The sequence below is a fragment of the Haliotis rubra genome, unplaced genomic scaffold, assembly GCF_003918875.1.
Source record: "Haliotis rubra isolate DU_JTF1 unplaced genomic scaffold, ASM391887v1 Scf406, whole genome shotgun sequence".
NCBI classification, from domain to species: domain Eukaryota; kingdom Metazoa; phylum Mollusca; class Gastropoda; order Lepetellida; family Haliotidae; genus Haliotis; species Haliotis rubra.
This window is the reverse complement of record NW_025767087.1, coordinates 837,501-858,412: the sequence shown is the minus strand read 5'-3', so window position 1 is coordinate 858,412 and position 20,912 is coordinate 837,501. Positions and strand designations below refer to the sequence as shown.

The following is a 20,912-nucleotide window of genomic DNA, read 5'->3' as shown; positions in this document are numbered from 1 at the left end:
TGACATCTCTGAAGGCTCTCTCTTTAAGTGTATTACTCATATAGGTGCCATTAAAAAATACATACATTATTTATAACGTATTGCGAATTATGTGTATAGTGGTATAACTGAATTTATCTGATAAAACATAATTTTATTTCACTGATGATGAGTGTGATTCACTGAACTGGAAATAAAATTAAAAGTGGAATAAATTCCAGTCTGTTTACATGAAAATGTATTTAGGTTAAGACTGTTAAATCAAAATAGGCAAGCACATACCTGCCGAGAAACACAGACACACACACACACACACATACACAGAGAGAGAGAGAGAGAGAGAGAGAGAGAGAGAGAGAGAGAGAGAGAGAGAGAGAGAGAGAGAGAAAGAGAGAGAGACACACGCGCGATAAAACAGCAATAAAAAAAATCAACAATTTTGAAAAACTTTATTTGTAAACATTGTAAACAACACTACTAGCACATGAGGAACACAAAATCATGAAAATATTGACTCATCTTTCTCTTAAGAACACACAGCACTATATAAGTACAGTGGGTACTTTTCACAAACGGACGTGAATTGTTTGCAATAACAGGATCAATACAGTGACGTCCAGGTTAGATGTTGGAATCATTCAACGATTTGTGTAAAACAAATGAATATATGAACAAAACGTTTCTTTATGATGTCACTGAACTAGTTTTCTGTGACGGGCCTCGTGTCAACCCATTTCTTGACTTTGGGGTTAGAAGCTACACTTTCCCGGCATTTCTTGACCTGCGGGAACTTGTCAAAGTCCACCATTGCTTGGATCTTGTCGCAGATGTCAAACACAGTGACGTCAGCAAGGGTAATCTGAAAACAGATGGCATTTATACTGCTGGGCCCACTTGTACTAACAGATCTCAGCACTAAGTCTCCATTACTTTGACACAGACAGGTTGTAGCTCTAACGTAACTTTGTGCAACGGGTCCCTAGTCTGCTCGAAACTATCGAACTATTCGGTGGTTTCACATTACTTTTAGACCAGCTGTGCGCATGCGCAGAGCGTGTAAAAATATCCACTGGCCTAGTTCCGGTTTGGTCGTACGTTTACCGACAGTGTAAACACACTCTAAAGAAAAGCTGTTATGAATAGTTTTTGCGTGTGATAACAGTTCATGCGCACAGCGAGTCAAAGATTATGAAATACACAATGCCATTTAGAATTAATGTCAAACATTAATGTGAAACCACCGAATTCTCACAAAGAATGGTTACAACTATTTTCTCAAGTTAAGCTGGCTTTTTAGCAATGCTATGTCCCATACACTAACAACGGGTCCATTGACTTCTTGAAATATTCTCACAAAGAATGGTTACAACTATTTTCTTTTCGTTATGAAATCACACAGACCTACATTTCCGTGATTTCAGTGAAATGTTTTATCTGAATTATTTGTGTTCGGAGTAGGATTGTGGATTTCATCAGCTGACGATGAATGAAACTTACATGGTGATATTTTCATGATCACTGGACAGGTGATTTTCATAGCTGTGATTCTCTTTCATATGTTTCTGATAGTGACAACAGCGACTGATAAATAATCGGTTTATGATACGATTGTTATGAACACTGTGATTGTGATGACAATAATAATATTGTGATCTTTGTTACATTTCATGAAGACAATTCCTGAGACGGCACGTAAGTCCCAGAATTTTAAAAGTAAATTTAGCTCTACCAAGCTTTTAATCGTAGTATGTTTGTTGTATGCGATGGCAAAAATTTAGTACAATCGCCAGCGGCTGAAGGAATGGTGTAAATCCAACTAGGGTCCATGCAGGTAACGGGCCACTAAGTTTAATTCGTTATAACCGTCGTTCGTTACACGACAGCTAAAACCAGCAGGTCCTTGTATCCGTCAGTTCGTTACAAGCAAGTTCGCTATACAAGGAGTTTACTGTTTGTATGTGGAGAGGTAGATTCATGTGGGTTTTGAAGAAGCACAATTTGACATGTGGTTACCGATTTGCCGACGAAGAATCCTGTACTGCCGTTTTTCACCAGAAGCTTTTCCAGCATCCCCAAATACAGCGGCAGCTTTTCTTCTTTGTTCTCCGTCATGAACTGCGCCTGTTCAGATCCAACACAAATTCCTTAAGGTGAGTATGGTTTCTAACCCACCGGCCCCGACACATTTTACTCGGAGGCAGTATATATTGTCCTCGCTCTTTCCCCCTAGACCCGTGAAGATCCGGGTATGAAATCGATCTTCAGTAACCCATGCTTATCTTAAGAGGCGACTAACGGGAACAGGTTGTCAGGCTTGCTGACTTGGTTGACTCATCTCATCGTATCCCAATTGCGTAGGTCGATGCTCATGCTGTTGATCACTGGATTGTCTGGTCCAGACTCGATTATTTAGAGACCGCCGCCATATAGCTGGAATATTGCTGAGTGCGGCGTAAAACTAAACTCACTCACTCATTGTGTCCCCCTAGAAGACAAGAACCAGACAGGGTAACAACAAGTAGCATGTCGTAACGTGTTTGTTACGTCGCCACAGTCGCCACGTATAGGATGCTGACGAGTCAAGGCACTGTAGCTTACCTTCCTGGCTTCATCCTTCTCATAAAAGGCTTTGATCATGGCATTTATAATGTCCTGGACTACACCCAGGACCTGGTCCACTTCAAGGGCTTGGATGTCTCCCGAACCATAGAAATCTACAACACAACACTCACAGTTAGAACAGCAATAACCAGCTTCTCTATTAAAAAACTGCAACGATTATTGATACGCTAAAACGAGGCAAAGTGCGGCGTTAAATAACAAACATCTATTGCAGAAAGAATGAGTTTGAATCCCTACTGAATCTTCTTGCGAGGAATCTGGCAATGGCGCTGCTCTGTCCGTATGCCGCCCCGTCCACTTCCAGAACAGGCATCTGTCCGAGCAGAACGTCTGCAACATAAGAGAACAAACATTATCGATTTTTTAAAGAGGCTTAATATTTCAATTTCAGAAGCTTTCACGTACAAAGTGATGAAGGGCTACTTATGCGCGCTGAGGTTGTGTTGACAAAATCAAGGAGAGTAATAAGGTCAACAATGGAATTCGAACTGACGATCAGCGGATCCTGCTCTGGTGGGCGCCTTACACCATTGGCCACCCTATATTTAGCTGGGATTTTTTGGCCTCCAATATACAAAAGTAACTGTTTAGAATATAGAACAAGGACTTAATCAACGATGAATGTCTATTTTAACTATTGTATATGAAATAGATATTCAAAGAAACCTTTTTTGAGCTATATGAAAGGGTTAAACACATGTATATCTGAACGTGATTCAAAATCTTAATTCAAGGAGGAAGGAGAAGTATCTTTTAATAGTTCTTACTCAAAATCCTTACTTTCACATTGCTTAGTTAAACCGATTCATGCTGAGAGTTTTCAGCAACCCATGCTTGTCGTTTTGGGTGTCGTTGCGTAGACCAATGCTCATGATATCAATCACTGGACCAACCATTACAGACAACCGATTGAAGGATATTGCCTACCAAACTTGGCACAACGAAATCAACAGCTCCACTTTTCTCAGCCATTATTCACATAAATATGAATATGTTTACATATGAACTTCGCCTTGAGCCCTACATAACAGAACTAAAAAAATATAAACACCGTGCACTTATCAGGTTTCGCATTCCGAATAACAACTTCACTTTAAAGTGAACATGTACAGGCTTAATGAGGATGCACCAAGTACAAACTGCTTGTGTTCACTCAGTGATGCCGCAGAAAAAGAAACTGAAAATCATGTATTCTTGCGATCTGACAAATATCAGCAGCACAGAGACAACTATTTTGAACAACTCCAATGTCTACCTACAAAGGCCCACGAACTATGACGTCAATTTTGCAATCGCAAAACCCTCAAGTTATATACGGCACAACACTATTTTCACATTATGTTTTTAAAGTAAGATCCCAATACAAATTATGACCACTGTTTTTCATGAAACTGCCAAATTCTGTGACTGTATTATAGGCCATGAGGCCGATATTTCGAAATAAAGTTTTTTCTGTCTGTCTGTCTGTCCGTCAATTGTGGCTGGGTGAGGCGTAAAATATACAACAGAAACGAATCTCGCTTAATAGGAAGCGACATAAAATACTTGCAAATATTGAGTCAATGAGTGCACCGTTGACCTTGATCAGTGCAAAGTCCACTGACAGTTACATTGATCTTCTAGTAAGAAAGATATTGCATCAGAAAGAATAACTTAATGAGATCTGTGAGTGACGTCACTTTATATCTTGAGCGTCAGTAATTGTCCTTGCCAATTACATTAAAAACATTTAAATTCTTTTGTTCTACTTGAGATACACGTGACCCTGTATTAAAGCCTTTTTTCTGCCCAGGTCAGTTTGGTGGTGTTCTTGTTAATGAAAAAATACCAAAAAGGTTCCTTTATAAAATCCTCCCAGCAAATGAGCTCGGAAAACATTAAGCGCCTTTGAGCAGCTGAGCTGAGCTGGATATCGGCGCTATACAAATGTTAGTATGTATGTATGTATGTATGTATGTATGTATGTATGTATGTATGTATGTATGTATGTATGTATGTATGTCGCAACCTTACACTCTGCGCCCTGGCCCAGTTAAAAGGATGCAACCCAACACCTTGACTCGTGGCAGTTGGGATCGTTGTCAGGTATACCCCCCTACATTCCGAGTTCATACGTGCCGACAACCACCCAACGGCCGAAATGCATCTCCTGACAACCTGTGTTTCCAGTAATACAGATAGATATTCTAGTAATTGCTTACTTGGTTTCTCGGCTGGCCATGTTTCCTGTGTGAACCGCTCGTCCGTGTACTCTTGTCCAGCTAGGGCAAACAGAAGGCGAGACACCTCGCCGAACCCTCGGGCGTTGAAATATTTAAACTTGTAGGTAGGCATGTCTGTTCGGTGGATTGCGTCCGTCCCTCGTCAGAATTTCAAGTCGACTGGTAAGGGTTAAAGTTCCTACAGCAGCGAGATATCAAATCTGCTGATTCATAGGAACATTCTCCAAGGACGCTGTTGTCGTTGTCACGTGACTTCTAACGCACGCGTTGATTGGTTAAGAATACATGTAAACACTTTTTCTTGGTCAATAGCAACGCTTCGATAAAGAAGATTGATTTTAGTGTTTCCAAAGGCACAGAGTATGAACGTATTCATTCTAATATAACTGAATATAACACAATGTGTTGAGACGTGTCAATGCATGCGTCATATTACTCCTGCTCAGAGCTAGGCTATCTATAAAATATGTGCAGCTGATAGTACGTGCAGCCCTTGCCTTGGTCTGGGTGGGCGTCATCGCATATCGCACACTTCAGGTATGTGTGACACTATAGCTAGACAAGCAGGTAGTCACCGAAATACAGTAGATGGCATTCAGTGAAATTGTACACGTTTTACTCCTACAATAAGTGCAACATACATACATACAGACAGACAGACAGACAGACACACAGACAGACACACACACACACACGTACTCATACATACATACAAACACATACATACGTACGTACGTAAGTACACACACACATACATACACACGTACATGAATGCACATACACACATACAGACCAACAGACAGGCATATATACAGATACACAGACACAGACAGACAGACAGACACACACACACACACACATACGTACTCATACATACATACATACATACGTGCGTACGTACATACGTACATACGTACATACATACACGCGTACATGCATGCACATACACACATACAGACCGACAGACAGGCATATATACAGATACACAGACACACAGACAGACAGACACACACACACATACATACGTACGCACGTACATACATACATGCATGCACATACGCACCCATACAGACAGACATACAGACAGGCATATATACAGACACATATACACACATACGTACGTACGTACATACATACATACATACATACATACATACATACATACATACATACATACATACATACATACATACAGACAGACAAGCATATATGCAGACACACATACATACATACATACATACATACATACATACATACATACATACATACATACATACATACATACATACATACATACATACATACATACATACATACATACATACATACATACAAGTTTGCTTCTTTCTTACTGTCTTCAGGCGGTGTATTATAATTTAAAATATGTGATAAGTTGATGAATGGTGAACTCAGAATACCCGTAAAATCTTTCCAAGACAGAGTCAAGATACATTGTATCCTCTTTTATTATAGATTGGTTCAATGTTTATATTATATTGGTTTAATGTCTATAATTAACCATTGCTCGGGATCGTTTCCAGCGGTAGGTATGAGAGTAAACCATGAAACTTATAAATATATCAATGGAATTGATAATACAATCGTTCTCAATATAATCTGAACCTGCTCCTGGATGTTTTTAAGACTTAAATTCTTTTCTGAACCCTTATGATTGTTTCATTTACTTTACCGCAGTTAAATTCATTTGATTCCCCTTCTTCAAGATCATGCCTCAGGTCGTGATCATCATATTGTTTGGAATTAATATCGTTAAAAAGATATATAATTCCTTACACGTTTCACTTTTATATTTAAACTTTTATAATTAAACTAAAATGTTTCGGTGAATATTTTGAATGATTTTTTTGTAATTCACTTACTATACAATATTTTTATGTTTACTCTTTCAAACGTGTTTTAAGCTTTGGCGTGGTTAATATAAATCGGTTTAGGGGGTGTGGGGGGGGAGGGTCTCGTTTTCTTACCGTAACGATTCTTAAGCTTTACGTTTTCTTCACATATTGCATTCAATATTGGACCATGTCTTATTGTCTTTCTTATTGTTCAGCATGTTCATGTTATCCATGTCGGAATCTTGGTTCGCCTCCTACAAACAATATATAGTGCAAGCTGTCAAAACCGCCAGCTGTCCAATCCGGCAAGTTGTCAATATCGGCGTAAAATCTCAGTCACGTCCATGGCTAGTACATTTATCATCATTTGAAGGCTCTGTAATCCGGCAGCTGTCAATTCCGGATCTCGACATGAAATGAGCCGCCCGAATATGTGTTTATACAGTAATCAGCGCTGTCTAATCCGGCGCGTGGCAATGAGTCAGTAATCCTGTCTTGAAACTACATGGTTGCCAACAAAGATAATCTAATCTTAGTTCAGTATGGGTGTACTTGTACATGTAATTAGTGAGTTGAGAGAACCAACTTATACAACAATGTATATGAGAGTGATAAAACTGGTTTAGTTCTAGTCGTAGGTAACCATGTCAGCTCTACATTCCGGCACGCTGTTCAAACCGGATTATTTATTCAGTCCCGACGTGTGTCGGTTTAGACAGCTTCCACTCTATACATTATGTCGCGCGTATCATGGACAGAAATTGGGGCAGAGGCACAATGTGTCAAAACGACTTTGACACAATATCACGTTTATATGACGTGAGGAGTTGGTGCTGAGCCAATGGGGATTAGCGGATGAGGCATAATTATAATATACACAAAGAATTATAATATTCACAAAGAACCTAGTTAAGTACCCCCTGACATATCTCACGACTGAATGAGCCCCGATCCTAATTAATATATAACCCTTTGGAGCGTATCTGGGACTAGATTGGTCGCCGTGTACAACAAAGGGATCCTCATGTACAGAACCTGGCCCAATTGGAAGCTGTTTTACACGAGGAATGGCGTAGACTGGCCCTTCAGAGGATCAGGAGGCTGACAGGGGTTATGAGGAGGAGGGTGCTGGTTGTCATACAGTCACATGGAGGTTACACTCGGTATTGACCTTGAATCGTGTAAGACACGCAAAGTGACATTTTGAATGTTCACATTCACCAAAATATTCAACATTAAACATTCCAGTTCCATACTTGTACAGACATGGTTGTGTTTGAAAACCAGTGGGTTTTTAAAAAAATAATCAATTATCATCATAAAATCAGCATGGATTCCAATCATTTTGTCGTTTTGTATGAGTCAAAGGTTCATACGAATCAGAAAACCTCATGCTATTCCATCATGGTCACCACGAGAATTTTATGTACGTGTTGAAAACCTATCATTGCTAAAATGCAGGGGTGCTTAATTAAGTTCTTTGTGTATATAAGCAAAATGTATGAACAAGATCACTATACTAATAACCCCGACCGTGACACCCAGCTTCAGCTGAACATCAATACTTAGCACATAAACATTTGTACACAAATTGTGAATTGTTGTTATTCCTGAAAAAAAATTAAATATCATCATCAACATTTCAATTAGAGGAATTTGAAAGTGAAAACGGGACTTTGCCATGACTATCTTATCATTGTTATTGCCTTCTTATTATAATAGTGATTTAGAGATGGATTAAAGCAAAATAAACTACATGTAGTTTTCTGTTTCTGTTTCTGTATATATAATGGCCGTTTTCTCGTTTTCGCTGGGGTCCGTTTTCACTATTATCCTTAAAAACAATCCAACCAATAGTTTTCAAGTTGTTGGTGACCAAAAACGTCTTTGGTTTTTGTATAACTATAGATATATGAAGCGTCGAAATGGCCGAGCAAGTGACACAACTGGCTGACTAAAAACCGCAACACATCTATTTCCACGATGTGAACGTGCTCCGTCGATTTCTTCGGTGTAAACGCGTTGACCATGACCTTCCTCTGTCTAAACGTTTCTATTACCACAAGTTAATAGTGAAGACTGTAAGCTGCCTTTCTTTATGTAACATTTATTTTCTGTCAATCAGCATCAGAAACAGAATGACGATCCATACTCTAGCGGCGTGTGAAATCGCCATTACACACAGTTGATAAAGATATGATCTACCTGACCTAAACACCTACGTGGCAGATAAAAACGTCGTTAGTTTACGCCAAAACTACATCACGAGTAAGTAAGTACAATATTTTGTGATCACTGTGATCAGATTGTTTGCCTGGTACATACAAAACACCGTCTTAGAGTGGCTCCATAATTATTACTCGTATTTCAGTCAACTCTGAACGACCCTGTGGCGATTTGACCGAATTTCTTTGTCACGTAGTTACGTTATTTACACTTCTCTGGGATACGAGCGGGCTAAAACAGGGGTGGTGTATACTGGTTAAACTCTGTCACCGGCCCTTTCTAACATTTGACCTCATTTTTCTAAATGAAGCTCTAACAGAAGCCCAGCTGACACACAACGTTTAGGAACATTGTTGGAAGGTTGTAGATTAGTAACGTCATGACACAACACAACGTTGTCACAACGTTATTATTACGTCATTTTATAACGTCATTACACAACGTTGTCACGACGTTATTATTACGTCATTTTATAACCATATGACACAACGTTGTCACAACGTTATTATTACGTCATTTTATAACGTTATGTCACAACGTAATAGCAACGTTGCAAATTTATGCTGAGGAAACGTTATGCTTTGTGCTCCTCGCAACGTTATAACAACGTTTCTGATAACTTGGTGGCACGATAGAGTTTTCTGTAAAACCTTTCAGAGATTCTTTCTTTACTATTCAGCTACAGCTTCAGAAAACACACGACCAAAACAACATGCAAATTGACCAAGATATTTTATGGATATAAGCTTCTTTATTCTTTCCAACATACCATTCCGGGATCAATACAGATATCTTCATCAGGTGAAGTGACACTAAACTGGTTCCCGGCTCCCTTTGCGCGCTCTAACTTGCGATATGCGAGACCGGGCCCAGCTTAAAGTGACAGCTGACACTACTGACGTCGACACTATGACGTCATAACTGCGTTATGACGTCACAATGCAAGTGACATCACAATCCACAAGGACGTCATAGTGTCACAGTGTCATAGAATAAAGAAGCTTAAATCCATAAAATATCTTGGTCATCTATGACAACTTCTAAATGCCGCTAAAAGACAACATGCAAATTGACGAATAAACATTGAAGTAGATTGCTGCTTTGTTTCATATGTACTGTTCACTACCTAGAAAACTATTCAACTATTAACGTTAAATAGTTAAAATACATTAGCATCAAATAACTTTAACCTTGTGGTAAAAATGACGCATCACAACGAATGTGAGAACGTAAATGGGAGTCCACAGAATAACAAGCATAATGATGCATAACGTTGTGACAACGTGAAATTGTTAGTTGGGAGACCGTTCACAGTTGACGCCATCGTCACACGTCGGGTTGTCTCCACACACCTTGAGTCAAGAACAGCGCGCCAAGAAACAAGTTGTGACAGGTGAATATCTGGTTTAGAATCTATCGTTAGCAACCCAGGCCTGTAGTAAGAATCGATTAACGGGATCAGGTGGTCAGGCTCGCTGGCTTGGTTGATGTTTGTCATCGTACCGATCTTGGTTTCAATTGCTGGTTCAGAATCGATTACTTACATACCACCGTCATTTAGCAGGCTTGTTCCTCAGAGTTGTTAACCAACAAACATGAGTGAGTGAGTGAGTATCGTTTTACGCCGCTTTTAGGAATATTCCAGGAATATCAGGACGGGGAACACCAGAAATGGACTTCACACATTGTACCCATGTGGGGAATCGAACCCGGGTCTTTGGCGTGACGAGCGAACGCTTTAACCATTATGCTACCCTAAATATACATAAGAAACACACGTTGCCACTAAAACTTGGACATTTAACTTGAACCTGAGTACTTCTGTGTCCTCCACTGGCGATAGTGTCAGACAAATGTGTGTAGTGTGGTGGTTAAAGTGTTTGCTTGTCACGCCGAAGACCCGGTTCGATTCTCCACACGCCCGCAATGTGTGACGCCCATTTCTGGTGTCCCCCGTTGTGACATTGCTGGAATGTTGCTAAATGTGACGCACAGCCACACCCACTCGCTTCTATTCAGTTAGAGCGTACGTTAGTTTAGCTCTGCAAGTGCAATCTGCAATCGGAACATCCCGCCCTGGGTTCCGTCACACAAACTGACCTGAGTTCAACGATTATCTTAAGTATGAGTGCACATTAGCCTCAAGGTCTATTTGTGGGCCTTATAACGTTGATAAGAGTGCAGACGTGGTCAGAGAAAGTGCCCTGTCACCATCGTGCAATCTGTTGTATAGATCTTGAACTGTTTTTAACCTAAATAGGCCTTTGGACGTCTCTGTGTACAAGGTCATGGCAAAAGATAGCATGTGTGTCATAATAAGCCTTGGTTCTTCATTCGAGTTCCCAACTCAAAACTGTATCCATAGTTAGTTTTGAAAGTATCGGTTTAAATATGTTTATGTATCGTTTACATTTTGCATTGTTTTGATGTTATGAGAGTTATAAATGATTATTTTTCATGCACAAAGATGGGAAATTAGAACTTTTTTAATCTCTGAGAATAAAAAATGTTGATATTTTCATGGACAATTATAAAATATGAATTATCAATTTTCAAAATGTAACTAAATTTACGTAATAATGCCGCGAAAATAGGTATCGTGATATGTATCGAATCGTGACATGGGTATCGTGATACGTATCGATTCATGAAACTTCTGTATCGTGAAATCCCTAATATAAACATATCAGATATATGTATTCATTTCGGCCTCACAGCCTAGAATACAATTGTATTTCGATAGAACACATGTCACGAGGTGTACAATACCAAAACATTCTCTGGTATCATTTCGAAAACGAAAACTCTGAACAAGAAACATTTATATTGAACAGCTGAATTTTATACTTTTATTTCAATCTGCGCCATTCCAACAATAAGTCACAGAGATGCTTCTTTGCTCATACAAACACATGTTATCGACATCGTGCGTGCCAGTTAAAGTGTTGAATAGTAAGAAAATAGTTGTTCGTTTTCCTGGCTGTCCATTAAAACTGTGTTTGCGGTCGTTTGGCCAACCATTTGGCAATTCCTGCGTTCGCCTTGACCTTCTCTGCGTTGGCTTTGACCAATGGGAAACGTTCTATCAGGCTTTGATCAAAACCAGCAGAATCCAGAAAGTCAAATGCAGCCAGATCGGCATATCCAAGCTGGAAAAATCACATTAAAGCATGTCACGCTTTTTCGACAATATTTTGGTCTATATTTTTTATATTGGGGGCATATGCCCTCACTTTAGATTCCTATTGATGCATTAAAAGACTATCTATTCCTAACGACTTGCCTGAAATCGATGATTGAAATTTCGAGGCGAACAGCTTCCAAACAGAAACAGTTGTCATGTATGGAATGTGAAGAATTGCTCCGTACATCTAAAACTGTCGCAGGCGGTGTTGTCGGTGTTTACCGAACTGGTTTCAATCACAAGTTGTACGTAGGATATTCATAAGGAGCGCTCTAATGGACATAACTCTGTTGGGTTCGGTTTTAATGCAATGTTGCATTAATTCACTCGAACTTTTAATGTAATATTGTAATCTAAATATGTCAATGTTTTTGGAATAAATCATATGGTAGCTTCCCTGAGGGCTGATAGCTGGTGAGAGAAATGCATTCGTATTTTGAGAGAAATGTGGTGTGATATTATGCCTTTAAGTCGTATTTTAGACCATGTCTTTCCAGTGTTTCAGCTTAGTAACGTTTTGATAACGTTGGTTACTATTTGCTAAAATCAGATGTCCATGTTTATACGTAACAATCAATTTCCAGGCAATTTATGTCCGATGTGTTACCTTGTTGCCGACATAGAAACCCGTGTTGTTATTTTTCAGCACAGTTTCAAGGAAGCCCAGATATCTTGGCAAGTTCGTTTCATTGTTTTCCTTGGCAATCTCCGCCTACAAAATAAATACAAAAATAATAGATTGTTATTGATGACTAAAGGAAATTGAAATACACTAATCAACACCTTTAACGGTGTTTGGGACGACAAGCATTAGGCAAACGAAGAAAGTATATCCATCACATATAATTAAATAGGTGAAATGAACTAATGTTTACTGTTTGATCCGGTGTTCACGATTAATGCTTTATGAGGTGGTGCGTGTGTTTGGGACTAGTACCGATTTTAATGTGCCAGACCACTGACATACCAAGCCGCATTTTCAATAAGATGCAACACAGACTCCACACAGCGCACTCCAAACGTTCAGCCCTTGTTTTATTACCTAAGAAGAAACCAAAACAACTCGTTCGACGCTGCCAGGAACCACCGACTTTCCGATCAATGTATTCACGGATGCTGGTAGAATTATGTGTCTGTTCCACGATCTAGAAGTCAGAGAATGCAGACTCCGATCTTCAGCAAATCATGCTAATAGTGGTAAGAGGCGAATAACGGGACCGGGTGGTCAGACGCTCTGATGCTTGTCATCGTAATCCAACTGCATCTAGACAAGATTATTTACAAGCCACTGTCATATAGTTGGAACAATGCTTAGTGTGGTTTCAAGCAACAAACAAACAAAAGACAGGTGTGTACTATATTTCGAAATTCCACCATACGCCCTTCACTGTTCAAAGCATTCAAAACTCATAAAATAATGTATGAAACTTAAGTGCAAAAGAAGACACAGTCTTCACTATCTCAAACACAGATTCCATTATGAAGCATAGAACATGTTCCTTGGTAACGTCACCTTTCTTGCTTCATCCTTCTCCATGAAAAATCGAACCAAGGCTTCACGTAAGTCCGAAACAATTCCAAGAACTTGATCAACTTCTAGCACTTCAACATCAGTTTTGCCATGGAAACCTGGATAAAGCATGCATCAGTTCAGCAAAATCACATCGCGTGCTCATGTCATCCATATGAACTGTGGAGAGATGTGCCAGAACCCTATGATTCCAGTAATATGGCGGCGGTCTGTAAATAATCGAGTCTGGACAAGACAATCAAGTGATCGACAATATGAGCATCAATCTACGCAATTTTGATGCGATGACATGTGTCAACCAAGTCAGTGAGCCTGACCACTGGATCCCGTTAATCGCCTCTTACGACAAGCATGGGTTGCTGAAGACCAATTCATACCCGGATCTTCACGGGTTCCAGAACTCTATGAAGGATGTTCAAATGCCATATTGCCGTTATGTTTTACAGTGAGTTAGACTCAAAGTCTCACCGGCAATGTTTCGGCTAAGATTTTTTGCATTACAGCGCCAAGCATTGTCATTGTTCATAGCAACGAACAATCCTAGATTATCTGGAATTTAAACGGATGCCCTATCCGCTTAAAACAGCTGACTGGACACTTGTGATAGGTACTGCTTGTTTGTTGTTTAATGCAGTACTCAGGTAATATTCCAGGTATATGGTGGCTATCTGTAAATAACTGAGTCTGGACCAGACAATCCTGTGGTCAACAGCATGAGCATCGATCTACGTAACTGGAATAGGAGGACATGTGTCAACCAAGTCAGCGAAGCTGACCACTCGATCCCGTTAGTCGCCTCTCACTGGGCATGGGTTATCTGTTTCATTGACATTTTATAAGTTGATGAATAATATGAAAAGTAGGGTATTTTATGAGAGTTAAGTGTCAAGATTGTATTAGGTCAAAAACCAATACACTTTAACTTAATGGAATATTTGCCCGAGCACATGGCGAGTTACACGCGTAGACAACAATCATAATTATAGTATTGGCCAAAATGTGATATAATAAAGAACTTGTCATTCATAAAGCATGGGTTGCTGAGACCCGTTCCTCAAAGCGCAAAGATGATCGTAACTCCCATACTTTGACATAGATTTACGATTGTCGTAGCGCTAAGATGATCGTAACTCCCATACTTTGACATAGATTTACGATTGTCGTAGCGCTTAGATGATCGTAACTCCCATACTTTGACATAGATTTACGATTGTCGTGACATAGATTTACGATTGTCGTAGCGCTAAGATGATCGTAACTCCCATACTTTGACATAGATTTACGATTGTCGTAGCGCTAAGATGATCGTAACTCCCATACTGTGACACAGATTTACGATTGTCGTAGCGCAAAGATGATCGTAACTCCCATACTTTGACATAGATTTACGATTGTCGTAGCGTTACGATCGCCTCGTTGGACGGGGCCCTGAAGACCAATTCTAACTCGGATCTTCACGAGTCTTGATAGATACTGCCTGTACAACTCACCAAACTTCCTCGCCAGGAAATTGGAGATGGCCATGCTCTGCCCGTATTGTTTTCCATCTACCTCCAGCACCGGAAGTCTGCCGAACACGTACTCTGGAATTAAAGAGAAAACATCCAAGGAAACCGAAATTTCATTCGTGGAAGATTTTGTGATGTTAGCTCTTATTATGTGACTAGACTTAGCATATGTCTATGACGGGGGTCACCTGGGGCAGGATACGCTCACCTTGTCGCTAACACCTTGTATCATCACTATTTCATAATGATTCGTAAACAAATTCTCTGTCATCGTACCGCATGGTTAGAATCATTGGATTGTCTGGTTCAGACATACAGCTGTCATACTGCTAAAACAAATATCTGCTCAAGATATGATCACAATTGTTTATGTTTTTACATATGAACAGATCGACACTTAATATCTGTTGATATAAGTACATACCCTACAACGATCAAGCCAGTCTTGTAATGGCCACCATGGTCTAAGTGAAAACTGTGCACGTACTACAATCGGTGAGTGAAAATGAATATTGGTTGACACCGCATCAGCAATTTTACAGCTGATCGCGATCAGTAATTGGACGATAATTAAGTTATTTAGTGATTGTTAATTAGTATACATGTAGTTTCAACAAAGCAGTAAAAGACGGTAAAATAAATGTGTACATGGTGAACTAAAAAAACAGCTGATCGAACGGTTTTCGAACTCCGTGCACTGTATGCGTCATATTATGACGTCATACGGTTGTAAGCAATACAGCTTCTCGGCGGAGGATTTGGGGTTACCGTGGCAGCGGGTAATATTTTTTCCAATTGTCACCTTCCTGGGAGGGTTGACACATAAACTTGTGAAAGCGTCATTGGCCAATGAAATTAAAGTATTTTACACGAAGGTAAGATATAATAATTATATTACACGCGTTAATAATAAGGCTATTAGAAGAAAGGTGTCCCCAAGTCACGAATCTTCACATCAGTAACCGCTACCACCACCAAATAACCATACTAATCATCATGTTAATCACAGGATTGTGTGGTCCAGACTCGATTATTTACACACCGCCGCCATATAGCTGGAATATTGTTGAGTGCGGCGTAAAACTAAACTCACCCATTCACTCAATAATCATCATGGCCAGACACAGAAAGAGATCAGAACTTGTCCTGGTTGTACACGTATAAAAACTGATAAGAAATCACGAAAGTCGAAACGGCATAAGACCCGTGAAGATCCGGGGTAGAATAGGTCTTCAGCAACCCACAAAAGGCGACTATGCCTGTCGTAAGAGGCGACTGACGGGATCGGGTGGTCAGGCTCGCTGACCTGGTTGACACATGTCATCGGTTCCCAATTGCGCAGATCGATGCTCATGCTGTTGATCACTGGATTGTCTGGTCCAGACTCGATTATTTACAGACCGCCGCCATATAAAACTTCGGCGTAAAACTAAACTTACTCACTCACTCACCCAGCGATATACACAAACCAACATTAAAGATACGTATCAGTCTGTACTTGTTTTGAACCCCGGGACAGAAACACTTTTTCTTGAGACATGTCTGAATACGAATATTTCTTTCAGTTTGTACCAAAAAATTGAATTAAAACGATTAATGCACATCTGTTGTCATTTCTGTAACAGAGTATTTCACCCCATTTAGGATCAAAGAGAAAACACTGTCTCAGCAGAAGTCATAGTGCAGATTACACATTCAGCCCGTCACTCTGCCAAGTCCCACCCAGTTTACCTTTGAGACGTGGCACCCTAGTTTCTATAGACCTTTTTTAAAAAAGTTAACCTGTCCTTGAAAAGAACGTGTTTTTTTCTAAAGACCCGACTCGCCCATTGTCCTTGGGTCAAGTGTCTGTTTGCTTGACCCAATCAACTGTGTCTCAACATACACGCTACCCCAAACACAGTTCAATGACATTCCTTTCCACGTGAATCAGAACAGATGGTCTTATATAAGACTTCCATGTATAGGCATTTATTACTAAATTTGTTCTGGTTTAATGAAGGGTCGGCTGATGAATTCCATTCGTTTGGTTTTATTGCTACTGTCAATCTTCACGAAAGGGAAACTCGATGACCACAAAGTGAAGAGGTCACGTCTTCTTACCGACAGACATTAAGAGTGTTTTTAGACATGTTTATCATACCAATCTAAAACCATTATGTATGTAGACATTTACACATAGATAATAACACTGTTATATTAACTTATTTGCTTGCCATTCATTAAGTATTTACTACTAATCTGTATATATTTACATTATAATGAGTTATTGTTCGCAGTTAATAAGTTTATATGATTAATGGTGGTTGTGCCGGTTCTGTTGGTAGTGGGGAATTACTGGAACATATTCTTTGAACCCCACTAGCCCTCACCCATCCACAATCTCTCACACTCACACCCATCCACAATCTCTCACACCCACACCCACCCACAATCACTCACACCCACCCACAATCTCCCACTCTGACCACAATCACCCACACCCGCCCACAATCAACCACCCACACCCACAATCAACAACACCCACCCACAATCACCCACACCCACCAACACCCGCCCACAATCACCCACAAACACACACAATCACCCACACACAATCACCTAGACACACCTACCATCACCCACACCACCACACACAATCACCCACACACACACACACAAATCACTCACAATCACCAACACACACACACACCCATAATCACCACATCCACCCACCATCACCAACAACCACCCAATCACTGACGCCCAGTTTGACCCGATTGACCTCCTAGTATATTCCTGTTCCTCATGTTAGTCGAGGTTTGCTTCACAAGCGCAAGGACTCAAGTAGAAATTTATTTCCCTTGATTGGTACATCACCTCCTACCACTTCTTGTAGCCCAGAACCTGTTTTATGTTCGGCAGCTTAACTGCGCTTGCCCCGAGATATGAACACTTTGGTCATCATCGGCCATATAAGGATACAGTCGGAGAAGTCCCACAGTATCATTTGTTTGTGTTCGTGAGTCAGCTCTTTCGACAAGCAAGGATGTTTGTTTGTTTGTTTGTTTGTTTGTTGTTTAATGCTGCACTCAGCAATATTCAAACTATATATTTATATGGCGGCGGTCTGAAAATAATGGAGTCTGTAAACAATCCAGTGATCAACACCATGAGCATCGATCTACGCAACTGGATGCGATGACATGTGTTAAAACTAAGTCAGCTAGCTAGACCACCCGATCCCGTTAGTCGAACTTTACGACAAGGCTGGGTTGCTGACGATCAATTCTAACCCGGATCTTCACGGATCAGAAGGATGTAATGTGCCCGGAGCCCCCCAGGGGTAATTTTGACGTGAAAACTATTCACTCACTCGCACACTCGTACACTCGCACACTCACCCTGCTACCTACCCATAACTTCACCTGTCCACTGACTCACTCACTAACTACTCACTGTCTTTCATCCCAGGAAAGTCTTCATACTTTAGTCTGACGTCTTCATATTCCTGCCCCGCCAGTGCGAAGAGGAAGCGAGACAGCTCACCTCGTCCACGAAAGTCAAAGTAAATCAGCTTGTATTGAGGCATGTTTCTCACCAGCTCCTAACACAATGTCGAAGAGACTTATCTCTCACTCTTACCGATTGCGTAACGTGACTCGGCCCTATGTTGCTGAATCACAACGGTCGAAGGTCAAGGTCGACGAAGTAGTGCTCGTGCGGGTGGAGACTTATCTCAGATGTGAAATGGCTACTCGGCGCAACGTTTCTGAATAGTAGCTGTTTATCAGACCTATCAGTGAGAGTAAAAGATTACTTTTTTGGGCCAAATGTTAGCGTGGTGCTGTTGGAGACCTTGCGTTCTTACCCTGTTCACGAACACATAGTAACACTCATGATTAACGGGGCGATGGGGTAACCTAATTGTTAATGCACCCGGTCTTCATGTTGAAGACCCGGGTTTGATTCCCTACATGGGGTTGTATCCCATTACCCCTACATCCCAGTACCCCTACAATTAGTTAAAACAACACACGGCATTTACCTGTCTGGCATAATGAACTTACCCATGGGAGCGATTAAAGTGCTGTTGCTTACAGAGAGGATCTGGAAATATCCAGATGGGTAAGAAGAGCGGCTGGACTACCCCTTTTACCCCAGAACAGTATCCAGGACACGTGGATTGACGCCATGGACGACGCTCCCGATGGAACAAGAGCGGCCACCTTCAACGATTACATGGTGACTACCTGGGTCGACGACGACGCAAGATTCCGTCTGCCACTGTGGAACCATCACTCAACAACAGGTCCAAGGACAAACAAAAACCTAGAGGGATTCCACAACCGCCTGAACCGGGGACTCCCACATCGACACCCAAACATCTACCGATTTGTGGAGGTGATCAGGAAAGTTGAACACGCTGAGAGAGCGAACATTTCCCAGATAGACTTTGGAGCAGCACAGAGAAGCAGAAAGAGAGTGTACAGAGAGATGGAGCATCGTTTGTGCCGCCTCAAGGAGCAGCTCAATCTTGGGCTGAAAACACCAATGCAGTTCCTTGACGCTGTGGGCCATCTCCTCAAATTGGGATAGAGACTTGTTTAAAAGACAAAAATTAACATTAAAAAGTTAACATGACCTGCTGCTCATATTCATGTCACGACCAGGAAGATATCTGTGTATTATATTCATTTATTTGTGTAATTAAATCCATAAATTAAAACATTAAATCTTGTGTTCATGTGTTTGGGCTAGTCCATTGTCCAGGTAACAGGTAACAGGAAGGGGATTAGCAGTGCATTGGACCGTGAACTTTGTTGTTATAAGCTGTAGGGGTAATGAGATGTAGGGGTAATGGGAGGATACCCTACATGGGTACAATGTGTGAAGCCTGTTTCTGGCGTCCCCCGTCGTGATATTGCTGGGATATTGTCAAACCATATTCACTTACTCACTCACTAATGATTCCGGTAATTTTCACTGCCCTGTGACGCCCTGTGGAATCTGTTTCGATGGATGAATGTCATGTTCAGTGTAAGCACGTGGCCAACCAGGGCAATACTCAGTGAAGGCACGGGGACAGCCACTTCGATGAAATCCACGTCTGACGAGGACGGGTGTGATGGTGAAAAACAACCCACAATCGTATGTTTCTGACGCTCAGGTGCACTTGGCCACGTGAGAGGACAGATAACGTTTCCGAGGAGGGAATGGAATTTGCCTGTGTTCGACAGAAGCAGGCGATCTCTAATGCACATAGTTTGATGTTAGCAATGGCCTTGAAAACATATCGTCCTACATGATTATTACTCCTGATACATTCAAGTGTGTGTGCGTACGCGCGCGCGTGTGTGTGTGTATGGATGGATGCGGGCATGTGGACGAACGTTTGATGAAGCTTTACATTAAATATACCTATTCAGCCGAACATCAATCTTCTGTTTCTTGAAAGTATAGTATTTTTTTTAATATTCTCACAGAAAACTAGATGAATGTAATTCTTCATGGAACTTGTAGCTTTCAAAGTGGTATTACTGATTCGTGTAGTTCATATCCTTGAGTATTGTTAAATTCAACTTTCGCACTCACTCATATATGTTAAGCATAAATCAGCCTAGCATTTATCATCTGTACAGAGAAATATCAATGTTCATGCGTCACGGATCACATCTCTGTAACCAGCCGTTTATCAACATATGCTTTGATTCTAGGGTTGGCCAAAACGTTGTCACTGCATTTCTTGACCAGAGGGTAGTCTTCCAGCTTGACCACCGACTCCATTTTATCGGCTAGATCAAACAC

At 40.7% G+C, this 20,912-nt stretch overlaps 4 protein-coding genes across 4 annotated transcripts in view; 1 reads left to right on the top strand and 3 right to left on the bottom strand.

Moving 5' to 3' along the window:
- Nucleotides 1–414: 414 nt before the first annotated feature.
- Nucleotides 415–5,005, bottom strand: LOC124287806 (probable glutathione S-transferase 5). Its single transcript, XM_046724268.1, has 5 exons — nt 4,803–5,005; nt 2,839–2,931; nt 2,578–2,693; nt 1,993–2,100; nt 415–838 (listed from the first exon to the last, which is right to left on the bottom strand). The coding sequence occupies exons 1-5, from the start codon at nt 4,933–4,935 to the stop codon at nt 680–682; spliced, it is 609 nt and encodes a 202-aa protein (XP_046580224.1). The 5' UTR covers nt 4,936–5,005; the 3' UTR covers nt 415–679.
- A 6,732-nt stretch (nt 5,006–11,737) lies between these two features.
- Nucleotides 11,738–18,793, bottom strand: LOC124287809 (probable glutathione S-transferase 8). Its single transcript, XM_046724271.1, has 5 exons — nt 18,564–18,793; nt 15,108–15,200; nt 13,600–13,715; nt 12,694–12,798; nt 11,738–12,051 (listed from the first exon to the last, which is right to left on the bottom strand). The coding sequence occupies exons 1-5, from the start codon at nt 18,694–18,696 to the stop codon at nt 11,890–11,892; spliced, it is 609 nt and encodes a 202-aa protein (XP_046580227.1). The 5' UTR covers nt 18,697–18,793; the 3' UTR covers nt 11,738–11,889.
- A 505-nt stretch (nt 18,794–19,298) lies between these two features.
- LOC124287816 lies at nt 19,299–19,703 on the top strand. Its single transcript, XM_046724278.1, has one exon. The coding sequence runs from the start codon at nt 19,299–19,301 to the stop codon at nt 19,701–19,703; it is 405 nt and encodes a 134-aa protein (XP_046580234.1).
- Nucleotides 19,704–20,555: 852 nt separating this feature from the next.
- The window catches only part of LOC124287810 (glutathione S-transferase 1-like), a 6,802-nt gene continuing 6,445 nt past the window's right edge, over nt 20,556–20,912 (bottom strand). Inside the window, exon 5 of the mRNA XM_046724272.1 lies at nt 20,556–20,912. This exon is cut by the window's right edge and continues 21 nt beyond it. Coding sequence (XP_046580228.1) covers nt 20,775–20,912 — 138 coding nt within the window. The 3' untranslated portion in view covers nt 20,556–20,774.